The sequence below is a fragment of the Malus domestica genome, chromosome 13 (genome assembly GCF_042453785.1).
Source record: "Malus domestica chromosome 13, GDT2T_hap1".
NCBI lineage: Eukaryota > Viridiplantae > Streptophyta > Magnoliopsida > Rosales > Rosaceae > Malus > Malus domestica.
Genome location: NC_091673.1, coordinates 14861517 through 14876951, shown reverse-complemented (window position 1 = coordinate 14876951; position 15435 = coordinate 14861517). Strand labels below are relative to the sequence as shown.

The following is a 15435-nucleotide window of genomic DNA, read 5'->3' as shown; positions in this document are numbered from 1 at the left end:
CATCCAACCCTACATTCCCATTCCTTGCCGCAGCCACCATCATCCTTATACCCTTAGCCGCCACTCCTCCATCCATTCCAGCCATTTCCCACACCTTGCCGCAACCCTTCTCCACAACCATACACCATCCATACACCTTGCCGCACCACCATACTATCCTAACTCCCTTCCAAACCCAAAATCACATCCAAAAATCCCCTAAACCCTCTCTGCCGCAGCAAGGAGAAGAAGAAAGAGGAGCTTGACGTGCAGAATTCAAAGTAGAATTGTTGGGCGTTTTAGGTGTAATCTTTCTTATGTCTTTGATGTTTCAATTCAATAAACTTTGTGTTGTGAGTATGAGAAACTAAACCCCCTTAGTTGGGGGGTAATTCGAAACCATGTACATGCTTGCAATATGATTTGATTACATTCAGTTGTTATTTCATAAGTTGTGGATTCAATTCGTTCATCTATTTGATTGATAATTTATTTGTGTATGTTGATTGAGATTGCACGCTTAGTTTTCATGCATGAATATGATGCTAGATTATGAGGGAGTTTCACCTAATAGTTACAATCTTATAATCACAAGTAGTGAAGGTCGCTTGAAAACGATCGCGTTGAATGAATTCTTAGCATAAGTTTCATGCAATTCATAGTAACAAATGCTTCGTCAATGCTTATGTTTTTCATAGAACGTAATGATTCGTGCTTGTATCTCTATTATGCAATTCATGTAGGGAACTTGTAGGGAATGTTTTGGGTTGTCGTATGCAATCATCCAACCTAATAACTTGTGGAAAAACTGAGGGTTAATTAGTGCAATTCACGGTTAATTTGGGGCGTTGAGTATTTATAATTTATTGGAAGAACAACTGAAAATCATTTCGTTTGCAAGTGTGACATGTGTGGAGAAGAACCTCCTAACTAGCCTTTTATCCATCCTTTTCATCCAAAAACGTTTTACAATCTGTTTAGTTTTAAGTTTCTGTTTTGTTTTCAATTTTCGTCCAAAACAAATCCCCCTTTATTTTGAAGTCTTAGATTAGTTAGAAAGTGTTTTGATTTGTGTTTCTAAGTGTTTTGATTCAAGTTTTCACCCAATTTCGTCCAAGTTCTTGTTAGGTTCTCAAAACTGCCCAGAAAGTGGTTTTTAGCCAGTTTTGAGTCATTAGGTTGCTGTTTTGAGTTTTAGGTTTGTTTAAGTGTTTTAACCTTTAGTTTTGCATTCTTTGAGTCTAGTTTAGTGTTTTAAACTTTGTTTTTGAGTTTTTAAGTCAGTTTCCAAGTGTTTAGCAATCCCTCCTAATCCCCGGTCTAGAACGATCCCTACTTACATCTTTGCTACAATTTGACAAAAAGAGGGTTTAATTTGTGTGCTTATCTATTTCGCATCAAATTTTTGGCGCCGTTGCCGGGGATTAGCAATTTTACTAATCCCTTGGATTGTTTTTGTTTCTTTTATTTCACTTTGTTTCTGACTTTGTTTAAGTTTCTGACCTCATTTTGTTTTTTGTTTCTTAGGTACTAATGTATGACTAGAAGCTCTCAACCGATTCGTGCGAACGTCTTGGATTTTGACGACGATTTTGAGAGGAAATTGAGAAGAGCTAGAAATCAGCAAGAACACCATCCACCCAATTTCGAATATGACCTTGAAGAAAACGTACAAGAAGATGAGGAGGCCACGGCAGGGATATTTGAAGAAGTCCAAGGCATGGCGGTGGACAACCGTACACTCAAAGAGCTTTCCGCCTCAGGTTTGGATAATGCCGCACCCTTGTGCATCCAATACCCCATGGCTGCCCAAGGTAAGACAGACGAGTTTGAATTAAAGTCAAGTTTGCTTCATCATATTCCTAAATACCATGGCTTGTCCATGGAAGATCCTAACAAACATTTGAAAGAATTTGAAGTAGTTTGCTCTAGTATGACTCCCATCAATGTTGACGGAAGTATCTTGAAGATGAAGGCTTTTCCATTCTCTTTGATGGATAAAGCCAATGATTGGTTATACGAGTTAGCTCCCGGCACTGTCACTTCTTGGGAGAGTATGAAGAGAGCATACTTGGAGAAGTTCTTTCCAACTTCTCGCATCATCCTCCTACGCAAAAAGATAAGCGGAATTCAGCAAGAAGAAGGTGAGTCTTTTCCTACATATTATGAACGATTTAAATCACTTGTTGCTTCTTGTCCACAGCATCAGATGAAGGAGGAGTTGCTTTTGCAATACTTCTACGAGGGTCTCCTACCTCTAGAACGTCAAATGCTTGATGCTTCGGCGGGGGGAGCATTGGTGGACAAAACACCCATGGCTGCCAAGGTCTTGATTGCTAATAGAGCGTTGAACGCTCAACAGTACGAGAGTGTAGGCCAAAGAGGACCCCCACGGTACCAAGTACATGAGGTAAGTTCAACTTCCGATCTTCACTCACAATTGGCTAATCTTACTTCTATTGTTTCACAGATGGCCGAGGGAATGAAGATGTAAGGACCTGTGATATGTGGCGTATGTTCTATCCAAGGACATGTCTCCGAAAAATGTCCTCAACTCATCGAGAATGGCGGATGGGAGAATGCGAATGCCATTGGGTTTCAAAGCCAAAATCAGTCAAGACATGATCCATACTCCAACACGTATAATCCGGGGTGGCGAGACCACCCAAATTTCAAGTGGAGGGATCCCCAACAACCTCAAAACCAAGGAGGCTTTAGGCAACAACCCCCGGGATTCTTTCCCAAAACCTACGGCCCACCCCAAAATCAAGCCAAATCCGGCCCAAGTGCCTCAGGTACGTCTCTTGACAATGATGCACTTCTTAAGATACTAATTAAGTTGTCTAATGGGCAGGAAGATCAAGCTAAGGCTATGCAAAACCAAGATAAAAGGGTGGATCAACTTGAGAAACAAATTGGGCAGATTGCCGAGTTTGTAGGTAAGTTTCGAGATCCCGGACAACTCCCTAGTTCCACCATTCCAAATCCAAAAGGAGGGTTTGAATCAGCCAAAGCAATCACCCTAAGAAGTGGTAAGGAAGTTGGGGCAGGTCCTACATCAAAAACAGGTCATAACGAGGATGAAATTTTGCAAATGGAAGAGGAGGAATCAAGGTTGCCCACGGCAAAGGTGGTTCCACCTTTGCCGCAAGCTCCTAGTATCCCAAATCTGCCCAATTCGTCCCACAAAGGTAAGAATGTGTCCAATTCAGTTCATACTAATGTTTTCCCTTCAAATGTGCCTTTTCCTAGTAGGTTCATGCAAACGAAGAAAGAAGAGGCAGAAAAGGATATCCTTGAAACCTTTAGGAAAGTTCAAGTTAACATACCTTTGTTAGATGCAATCAAGCAAGTTCCGAGGTATGCTAAGTTCTTGAAAGAGTTGTGTACCACTAGGAAGAGGATGTCGACTAAGGAAGTGGTAAAGGTAGGTGAGAATGTGTCCGCCATCTTGCAACGCAAACTACCTCCCAAATGCAAAGATCCAGGTAGCTTTACCATTCCTTGTGTCATTGGGAACACTAGATTTGAATCTGCCATGCTTGATTTAGGTGCTTCTATAAATGTTATGCCATATTCCATTTATGCATCTATGAACTTAGGAGCATTGAAAAATGATGGGGTAATAATACAATTGGCCGATAGATCTAACGCTTATCCAAAGGGAGTTTTGGAAGATGTTCTTGTGCAGGTTAATCATTTAGTTTTCCCGGCGGATTTCTATGTCCTCGAAATGGATGAATCGGACCATGCTCATTCGCTGCCCATTCTACTTGGAAGGCCATTCATGAAGACGGCCCGGACGAAGATTGACGTGTATAGTGGAACTTTGTCCATGGAATTCGATGGGGAAGTTGTTAATTTTAATCTTTCTGATTCCATTAAATACCCTAGTGAGGACCATTCATGCTTTTCTATTGATATAATTGACTCTTTGGCGCAGGGATATCTCGACGATTTGAATGACGATGCGCTTGAGAAAGTCATTACACGAGGCATGGAAATTACAACCAAGGGGGCAGATTCTAGTGTAACCCACGGCATACATGGACTAGGCCATGCCGTGCCCCCTAATGAGGAAATAATTGAAGTTGTGGCTGCCCTTGAGTCCTCACCTAAGCTTGATGGTAAGTATACTACCCGTGAGTCCATTCCCATTTCGACTAACAAATTGCTTCCATCCATAACTCAGGCACCTATCCTTGAACTCAAGCCTTTGCCAAGCCATTTGAAGTACATTTTCTTGGGAGAAAATGAAACACTACCTGCCATTATTTCCTCCTCCCTCACGGCACAAGAGGAGGAGAAATTGCTTCGAGTTTTGAAGGAGTTCAAATCTGCCCTAGGTTGGACATTGGCCGATATTAAAGGTATAAGCCCTACAACTTGTATGCATCACATATTTCTTGAGGAGTGGGCCAAACCAACTAGAGAGGCTCAACGCCGTCTTAACCCTCATATGATGGAAGTTGTGAAAAAGGAGATCATAAAGCTTCTAGATTGTGGGGTTATCTATCCAATCTCGGATAGTAAGTGGGTTTCGCCCGTTCAATGCGTACCAAAGAAATCCGGAGTGACGGTGGTAGCTAATGCCGAGAATGAGCTTGTCCCTCAACGTATTCAAACCGGTTGGAGGGTGTGCATTGACTATAGGAAGCTAAACACCACCACGAGGAATTACCACTTCCCATTGCCGTTCATTGACCAAATGCTTGAGAGGTTAGCGGGTTATGCTTTCTATTGTTTTCTTGATGGTTATTCTGGTTATAATCAAATTGTCATTTCACCCGAGGACCAAGAAAATACCACTTTTACATGCCCGTTTGGTACATTTGCATATCGTCGCATGCCTTTTGGTTTATGTAATGCACCTGCTACATTTCAAAGATGCATGATGAGCATATTTTCTGATTATGTAGAGAAGATAATTGAAGTGTTTATGGATGATTTTAGCGTCTTTGGTGATTCGTTTGATAGTTGCTTGCATAATCTAAGCTTGATCTTAAAACGTTGCGTTGAAACTAACCTTGTTCTTAATTGGGAAAAGTGTCATTTTATGGTTAAACAAGGCATCGTTTTAGGTCATATAATCTCTGAAAAGGGTATTGAGGTTGATAAGTCGAAAATAGATCTTGTACGTCACTTACCCTCTCCGACTTCGGTTAGAGAGGTTCGTTCGTTTCTTGGCCATGCAGGATTTTATCGTAGGTTCATCAAAGATTTCTCGAAGATAGCACAACCTCTTTGCCGACTCCTACAAAAAGAAGTGGCGTTTGAATTCACCAAGGAGTGCACGGCATCATTCAACCAACTCAAGGAGTTGTTGACCACGGCACCCATCATTGTTCCACCGGATTGGAGTCTACCTTTCGAGCTCATGTGTGATGCGTCCGACTATGCTTTAGGAGCTGTTTTAGGACAAAGAAAGGACAAGAGGCCGCATGTCATTTACTACGCCTCACGGACGTTGAACGATGCACAATTGAACTACTCCACTACGGAAAAAGAACTCATTGCCGTTGTCTTTGCTTTAGATAAATTTCGATCATATTTAATTGGAACTAAAGTAATTGTTTTCACTGATCATGCAGCTCTGAAGTACTTGCTCACCAAAAAGGAGGCCAAGCCACGGCTAATTCGATGGATATTGCTACTTCAAGAGTTCGACATAGAGATTCGGGACAAGAAGGGAAGTGAAAACGTGGTGGCTGACCACCTAAGCCGAATGGTGCATAATGAGGAGTCTTTGCCGATTTTGGAGACATTCCCCGATGAACAATTGCTGTCCATTAAGGTTAGTGCACCTTGGTATGCCGATATTGTTAATTTTTTGGTGTCAAAACGTATTCCAAGTGAGTTCACTAGGCACCAACGTGATAAACTTAGGCATGATGCACGGTTTTATGTGTGGGATGATCCGTACTTATGGAAATTTTGCCCCGATCAGATTATACGTCGTTGTGTGCACGATTCTGAATGTTATTCAATTTTGAGTTTTTGTCACACATATGCATGTGGAGGGCACTTTGGCACACAACGCACAGCCCTCAAGGTGTTACAATGTGGATTCTATTGGCCTAGTATTTTTAAAGATGCTAAAACTTTTTGCTTAACATGTGATAAATGCCAACGAATGGGTGGTATTAGTGCAAAGGACCAAATGCCACAGGTTTCTATCCTAAATGTTGAAATTTTTTATGTTTGGGGTATTGATTTTATGGGTCATTTTCCTTCGTCGTATGGTTTTACATATATTTTGCTTGCGGTTGATTATGTGTCGAAGTGGGTGGAAGCCAAGGCCACCCGGACTAATGATTCTAAGGTGGTTGCAGATTTTATTAGAACTAACATTTTTGCAAGGTTCGGAATGCCACGAGTGGTCATTAGTGACGGAGGGTCACACTTTTGCAATCGGACCATTGAAGCGTTACTGAGGAAATGCAGTGTCACCCATAAGGTTTCTACACCTTACCATCCTCAAACTAATGGGCAAGTCGAGGTTTCCAACCGTGAGATCAAGCAAATCCTAGAGAAGACCGTTGGGCCAATGAGGAAGGATTGGAGCTTACGGTTAGATGATGCACTTTGGGCGTATCGTACGGCGTACAAAACACCCATTGGGATGTCCCCCTTCCGACTTGTCTATGGCAAGGCGTGCCATCTTCCTGTTGAATTGGAGCACAAAGCACTTTGGGCCATCAAGAAGTTTAACATGAACCTCGAGGAAGCAGGAAGTCAAAGGAGATTGCAATTGAATGAGCTTGATGAGATACGGCGCGAGGCGTACGATAATGCAAGCATTTACAAGCAAAAGACCAAAGCTTTCCATGACAACATGATCCGTGGGAAATCATTCTCAATTGGGCAGAAAGTGCTATTGTTCAATTCCCGTTTACGTTTGTTTCTCGGTAAGTTACGTTCTAAGTGGATTGGACCGTTTGTTATTACTAACATATCTTCTTATGGTGCCATCCAGATTCAAAGTCTCAAAACAGGTCATGAATTCCAAGTGAACGGACACCGTTTGAAGCCATATTTTGAGAACTTTGTTGAACAAACCGTGGATGATATTTCTTTGGGTGCCGTGGGCACAAATGGAGAATGAATGGGCTTTTCGTCCGGCTGTACGACGTTAAAGAAAGCGCTACTTGGGAGGCAACCCATGCAATTCAACAAAGGAAGACCAATGAATTACTCCAATTCCAGATTTGCGTTCCTAAACTCTTCCCTTTGTTGTTTATTTCGAATCTGCCTATTTAGTTGTTTTAGTTGCTGTTTGTGTGTTTCTTTTTGTTTAGTGTGATTTTATGCTTGAAACATTGAGGACAATGTTGGATTTAAGTGTGGGGGGGTAACTAAGTGTTTTAGATGCAAATTCGTGGGAGTTTATCACCCTTAACTTGGAGACTTGTTCCTTGCTGTTTTTAAGTGTTTTTGAGCAGTTTTGATGTGTTTTAGTGTGTTTTGAAGTAAAAATCCGAAAATCACATAAAAATTTGAAAAATTTGTTTTAAAAACCCAAAAAGAGTTGTTTTTGTGTGTTTGTTTGTGTCTTAGGGTACCTTCAAACATAATGATGAGGATTTGGTTTGTAATCACATGGCTGTTAAAGAGAGTGATTAACATGGATGAAAGTTTGATTTACTCTTTGTTATGCTTAGTTGTGGTTATAACTTATGAATTCACATGCAATCATAAAAGAAAAAAAATCAGTTTTTGTAACATGCTTGAAGGAAGGAACTCAAACTAACGCTACAACCATGTGAGACTTGAGCATAAACGTTTATTTGGAGAGTTAAAATCTGTGCATTCTTTGTTTTCTAAGTCGTTGCATGATCTCATTATTCTTTGCTTGGTTACTACTTAGAAGGCGTTTCATCATTTAGTTCCAAATGCTAGAACTCATGCCCATTTCATTCAAAGCATGTTATTGATGTGCATAACACACATTCAAGATGAAGTTGTGTAGTGACCACCACCTTAGCCAAACTGCCGTGTATCCCATATCATTTTATGTTTAAGTTTAACCCCGTTGAGCCTTGTTTAGCCTTTGTTGTTTGTTAACCCACATTATCCTCACCTAGCCTAGATTAGGACCATCCATACCTTGTTCTTAAAGCATAGTAAAGCATGATTCAAATTGAATTCCTTTTGATTTATGTTGGCAGAAAACAAGTGTGGGGGAATTTTTCTTTTGTGATTTTGTGTGCCATAGGCACGTGTGGAAAGAAAAGAAAAAAAAAAGAACAAAAAAATTCGTGGAAAAAGAAAAAAATGAAGAAAAAAATATGAGAAGTATGAAAAAAAAAAAAAGTTGAAAAGTTGAGACAAAGACTTCCAAAGTATTGTTTGTTGAAGTAAGGGTCCAAAACAATGAATTCGGCCCTAAGGAGTTGTTCAAGTCTCCCCCTTGTGTGTTAAAGTTAACTTCTGCACTCTAAGTGAATTCTAAGTCTCAATTTCATTGCTTTGCTTACTATCGCTTGAAGAACGTTTGTTTTCCCTATCCTTTCTTTGTTAACCAATACCCCAAGCCCCGTTACAACCCTTAACTTCTATCTTGAGTGTTGTGTATTTCAATTTGTGGAGTCTGAATTTGGTATGAGCATATGGTGTCACTGGTTCTCGCATCTAAGTAGTAGCATTCCATTCATGAGATCATATCTAAACATGCTTCTTAACTCTAGAAATTGTGTTCTTTGTGATACATATACGTGAGCATTCGTTTTCATATCTACATCAATCTTCTCACATATGACTAGTGTAGGGTGTGTAGTTAGAAAATCTGAGTGAAAATAGAGTGTATATCTTGTAAGGAATTGAGGGAATTCTCTAAGGCATGTTACTACATTCAAAGCATTGTTTTAATTGATTACTTGTGAACTAGTGAGTTGTGGCTTTAATTAAGTATGTGCTTGTGTAAAGATGACTCAAATCTGTGGGGATAACAATCTTTAACATGTCATGTGCATTGGAAATCCCTGAGGCAAACGTTGGAAGGTTTAGGTTTTGTTTTGGTTAGTTTGTTTCGTTTTGTTTTCTTTCTTTTGTTTGTTTTGCTCGAGGACTAGCAAAAGCTAAGTGTGGGGGAATTTGATAGGAGCATATTTATGCGCCTTAGTTAGCTAGTTCTTATGCATTTTCGTTATGTTTTCTTTGTTAAAGTAGTCTTTTAAGCTACTTTCATGTGTTTTTAGGTTTAAAGGATATATTACATGAAATGATGCAATTTGGAGCTTTTGGAGCAAAAAAGTGAGCTTGGATTGAAAAGGACATGCTTGGAACACAAGGTTGGGATGAAATGGAAGAGTTGAAGATTTGAGGTTTCCTACTTGAAGTAGGAAAGCTAAGCCTAAAAGTTTCCATTTTGGGTTGATTTTTCCTAAACCGGAATGGCCTTGCGTTTGAGCAACATTAGAAGGTTTCGAAGCGTTGGAAGACACAAAGAAAGGTGTTAGAATATTTTCTCATCCTTGCCGTGGGTTAGGGCTTAATTTCTCTTGGTTTTGGGCTTTTTAGAAGCCCTATCCACATTCCCACTAACCAGCCACACCTTTCCCCTTCTAGAACACATATTTCCTTGCCTTGCAAGGCTTTCTAGAAGCCCTAACCCTAGCCCACTTAATTGCCGCACCCTAGGCCCTTTTCTCACCAAATTTCTGATTGTTTAACCTATTTTTCTGGTGGATTTGGGTTTCTAGAAACCCTAATCTGATTTGTTAGGGTTTTTAAGTGCCTATATATATATTTCTACACCTAGCCGCACAGATCACCTCTACACAATTCAGAAATTCATCCAACCCTACATTCCCATTCCTTGCCGCAGCCACCATCATCCTTATACCCTTAGCCGCCACTCCTCCATCCATTCCAGCCATTTCCCACACCTTGCCGCAACCCTTCTCCACAACCATACACCATCCATACACCTTGCCGCACCACCATACTATCCTAACTCCCTTCCAAACCCAAAATCACATCCAAAAATCCCCTAAACCCTCTCTGCCGCAGCAAGGAGAAGAAGAAAGAGGAGCTTGACGTGCAGAATTCAAAGTAGAATTGTTGGGCGTTTTAGGTGTAATCTTTCTTATGTCTTTGATGTTTCAATTCAATAAACTTTGTGTTGTGAGTATGAGAAACTAAACCCCCTTAGTTGGGGGGTAATTCGAAACCATGTACATGCTTGCAATATGATTTGATTACATTCAGTTGTTATTTCATAAGTTGTGGATTCAATTCGTTCATCTATTTGATTGATAATTTATTTGTGTATGTTGATTGAGATTGCACGCTTAGTTTTCATGCATGAATATGATGCTAGATTATGAGGGAGTTTCACCTAATAGTTACAATCTTATAATCACAAGTAGTGAAGGTCGCTTGAAAACGATCGCGTTGAATGAATTCTTAGCATAAGTTTCATGCAATTCATAGTAACAAATGCTTCGTCAATGCTTATGTTTTTCATAGAACGTAATGATTCGTGCTTGTATCTCTATTATGCAATTCATGTAGGGAACTTGTAGGGAATGTTTTGGGTTGTCGTATGCAATCATCCAACCTAATAACTTGTGGAAAAACTGAGGGTTAATTAGTGCAATTCACGGTTAATTTGGGGCGTTGAGTATTTATAATTTATTGGAAGAACAACTGAAAATCATTTCGTTTGCAAGTGTGACATGTGTGGAGAAGAACCTCCTAACTAGCCTTTTATCCATCCTTTTCATCCAAAAACGTTTTACAATCTGTTTAGTTTTAAGTTTCTGTTTTGTTTTCAATTTTCGTCCAAAACAAATCCCCCTTTATTTTGAAGTCTTAGATTAGTTAGAAAGTGTTTTGATTTGTGTTTCTAAGTGTTTTGATTCAAGTTTTCACCCAATTTCGTCCAAGTTCTTGTTAGGTTCTCAAAACTGCCCAGAAAGTGGTTTTTAGCCAGTTTTGAGTCATTAGGTTGCTGTTTTGAGTTTTAGGTTTGTTTAAGTGTTTTAACCTTTAGTTTTGCATTCTTTGAGTCTAGTTTAGTGTTTTAAACTTTGTTTTTGAGTTTTTAAGTCAGTTTCCAAGTGTTTAGCAATCCCTCCTAATCCCCGGTCTAGAACGATCCCTACTTACATCTTTGCTACAATTTGACAAAAAAAGGGTTTAATTTGTGTGCTTATCTATTTCGCATCATAAATGCACAAGAACAAGCTCACTAAGTCGCATAAATATGTTCCAATCACTCATTTCTCTATCTGCCATGTGGCACTCCCCTATCTCTTTCCTCCCTTCCCTCTCTCTTTCCTCCCCCGAGTCAACACTCACTCTCACTCTCACAAAAATCTCTATCTCTTAATCTTCTCCATTTCCCAGTGATCCACACCCACGCACTCAACCAAACACCCTGGTGATGACGACTTAACACCACCACTACCACCACCACCATCGTGGACCTTCTCTCCCTCTTCCTTGTCTCTGTGAAGCTTGGCAAAACCAAGAACCTAGACCCGACGAACCCCCGTGGGTTTCGAGGAAGATTTTGGCCACCCCACAACTAATCAAAGGTACCAAATCTCTCCTTATCATCTCTAGCATCATTTTGGTACATAGATCATAGCCTAGGTTTTAGTGTCGACGTCGACCGGAGCTCGGGAGGCTCCGGCTTTCTTCCCCAGCGAGAAAACGGGCTTTCAAGCCCAAACCCGAAGAGCCAAGGCCTTTGGGCCGAGAAACCTAGGGCCTTCAGTCCATTGTGTTAAAAGCCCAACCCTTTAACCCGTTAAACCCAAACCCATTTAATTATTTGTTTATTGTATTTATTTTCTGAAACCCAAAGGCCCTTGGGCCGGGCTTTCAAGCCCAAGCCCATTAGAAACCCTTAACCCAATTAACCATACGCCGGACCCATGGACCCCAGGCCTTTGGGCCATAAGAACCTCGACCTTCGAGCCATAAGAACCCCGACCTTGGGTCCATTAACCCTAAGCCCAAGAGGCCCAAACCCTTAAGCCCAAGAACCCAAGCCCAAACCCTATCCAACCCAGCAACCCAACCACGTGTGAGCCTGCACGTGGTTGACGCATGGGTGCCTGCGAATTTTCCGACGACCCACGGCGGCCAGTGGCCATCAGAGCCGCCACCTTGCAGCGGTCCGTGATGACAGTTGAGGATACCCGAGGTCTCCCTTTATGTTCTTCGACATCCTGAATCCGTTTATGATGTCTATTTTCCGAAATTCAATCGTTTGAGTATAGTTTTGTTAATTGGACTAAGGCTAGAAAAAATTCCCAAACCATATCAAAAAAATCCCTAACCAAAAATCCTGAAAATTTTGGTACCCATCCCAAACCGATCCCGAACCATTCAATACAGGAATCGGTATCACATTTTTCTTTGTTCGGGAATCCCAAACCAATAATATATATATATATATATTATTTAATCAACCACCGTTCCTCTGGCCAATAACTATCTTTCTTCACCATCTTTTCCTTTTTTTATTCTTTCTTTGTCTGCCATTTTCATTCTTCACATACTTCACCATTTCTTTCCTTATTTTTATTTCTTGATAACATTATCTATTCGCACTCCCACAGAGGCACAGACAGCCATCATCTCTTTCCCTCCACCGACTCCCTCAAATGCATAAGCAAGCCCAATGCCTCCAAATGCTTTTTCAATCTTCAAAAGCAGCCATACCTGCAGCATGCTCTTCCCAAAACACCATACCCATTGCAGCCTTCATCTGAGGAACCCAATCGTTCATCCAAGACATTAGATCTATCGCTGCAAACCATAGTAGGCCATTGTGGTGGTTTCGTTCGACAAGACATGGAAAAGCTCACACATCGACGAGGATCGGTACTTGATTCTGTTCGATGCACTTCGTCTTTATCTTTCTGTTGTATCACTTCTCTCTTATGCAATTTTTTTTGCATACATCTATGGTTCTTGAGTTCCTATTGCAGCAATCTGAGAAAGGGTTTGATAGTGGTGTACAACTACATGAATGGAACAAAAAGACTCTACGTTGCTTATGTATGATAACCATTCAATTGTTCGAATGTCCAATGCAATAAAAAAGTATATGCATGTTTTGGTGCCATCAAATAACCAAATGTTGATGTCCAAATTGTGTTTCTAGTTCAAGCTCTAAATACAGTTGTGGTACTCTCACCTTATACCGTGACATAAATTTCTTGGCAAAACCCTCCGACTCCCGAAGGCAGCAAAGACAAGCCCAGGAGTGAGAAGGATGAAGATGGGGGTGGGGAGATCGACAAATCTAGGATGAGGTGTGGCCGTGTGGGCTAGTAGGGAAGGTGGGAGGTTGATGAATACTGAACCATACCAAAATCTCGAAAAAAAATTTAGGAATCCCAAAAGTTCGGTTTGGTTTTGGTTTCTGAAACTCTATTCCGAAAAAAATCGGTTTGGAAATTAGGATCCCATTTTCGATTTGGGATCCCATATCGAACCAGCCTTAAATTGGACCCTTTATGTGCTTAGGTGAAATTATTAGCGGCGGTTCCGTCATTCCTATTTTGTACGGCTCTTCGACGACGGAGTATTTGCAAGTGGACCCCTTCTAAAATGCATGTTTTAATAGTAGAAATGCATACATGAAAAACATGATTTAATGGTTACGTTTTATGAATAAAATATATTTACACTTGATGTTTATCATGCTTATGGAGAATATATTGGAATACCATATTTTATCGAACTTATGTTCTTTGTAATATGTATGATGGATGACTATATACTGCTTATGAACATGTTTTTACACTTCTTTATAGTATATATGATGGATGACTATATGCTATGAAGATGCCTTTGAGATATATATACTTATGTTGGAAGAATATATATTCAATGTTTTTGTGCGTATTTAGTGGTCACTGTTTTGGCTTCGACCGAGGGAGATATATGTATATGGCTTTGGACCGAGGGAGATATATATAGATGGCTTCGAGCCGAGGGAGATATATGTAGATGGCTTCGGGCCAAGAGATATATGCACTGCCTTCGGGCTGAGAAATATAGTACCTACGGGCGATATGATACCACTAGTTAGATCACTATACAATATATGTTTAATGAAGGTTTTATGGCATGCTAGGGTTTTTGGAAAAAACCTGTTGATGCACAAAATCAGTGAGGACTTTGGTACAACAGAAAGTGTCAGGTTTGTGACCTTCACTTGGTTGCTTCGATCACTAGTGAAGATAAGTATGTAAATGAATAGGGATAGGGAAGCAAACACAAGATGTACGTGGTTCACCCAGATTGGCTACGTCCACGGAGTAGAGGAGTTCTCATTGATTGTGAAGGGTTTACACAAATACAAAGGTTCAAGCTCTCCTTTTGTGAGTTCTAGTGAATAGTTTAGTACAAAATGACATTAGAGATTATTGTGGGAGAATGATCCCTATTTATAGAAGAGAGTTTCTAGTTTTGTTCTGACATTGACACGTGTCGTGTTGTGATTGGCTTCTGATGTTGACACGTGTCGCGCTGTGATTAGCTTTTGATGTCGACACTGTCGCATTGTGATTGGCCTCCTGGTTGAAGGGAAGCTCTTCTGGGTCCTTGACGGTATAACGTTGACCGGTGCTCAATAGTTTCGGGATTGGTCAAGTATGGTACAAACAGTGCTCCCCTAAGTTCCCGAGTGATGGAAGCTCCTCGGTTGGGGACTTGCAAGATCCAAGCCACTGAGTAATCACGAAACTTCTAAGTACCGAAGTGCGGTATCATTTTCACGTGCCTTATCTGTCTCATATGTAGATGTGGCATCTTCTCTGGAAATACTTTTCCTCCATCCAGGGGTGGTATCTTTAACCGATGAAGATGCACAAGGTAATGTATCAATTTCACTTGAAGCTTACTTGTAGTTTCTGGCTTGGTCAAGTGCGATACAAACCCTATAGTAAGAGTCCCCCAAGTCGCCGAGCTAGGAGATTTGTCGAATGAGGTAACAGACAATGTAAGCAATCAGACTTCCAAGCAAGCAACCTGGATCGGAGGTTCGACCTCGGCTTCCTATTGATTGTTCTCCTTCTCCTTGTGTCGTAAATAGCACCAAGGATAAGGAGAAGCAAATGGAGAAGAGATGATATGAAATACTTTTGCTTTTGAAGAAGTAACTTTCCACAAGCTTATTCTTGAACTAGGCTGGAGGGTTTTCTGGTTCCCTCCAGAGTATAAGGCCGACTCAAGAATTTGAGGGTCAAAACAAGTCCATCAAATCTAGAGTACGTTCGACCTTGATGATATGGGATACTTTTGCTGTTGACATAATAGTGAATGTGGTATGGAAAGGTGTCGTGCTGTAGTGATCTGTTTCAGCTCACCGTTGAACCTTCTGCTTCAATCTTTTGCATGGCAGAAGTGATGTGCAACCTTTGCATTTAAATGGTCCTTCAGAACATTCATTCATAGTGACTTATCCACGCTTGGCAGCTTCAGTGTAAA

The 15435-nt window shown here is 40.7% G+C and overlaps 1 protein-coding gene across 1 annotated transcript; it reads left to right on the top strand.

Moving 5' to 3' along the window:
- Positions 1 to 1816: 1816 nt before the first annotated feature.
- LOC139190811 (uncharacterized) lies at positions 1817 to 3913 on the top strand (the record flags this gene model as incomplete). The annotated part of the gene is made up of 2 exons (XM_070811298.1): positions 1817 to 2308; positions 3224 to 3913. Coding segments are annotated over 2 exons (1182 nt in total), but the record flags the coding sequence as incomplete, so codon positions are not given.
- Positions 3914 to 15435: the final 11522 nt, after the last annotated feature.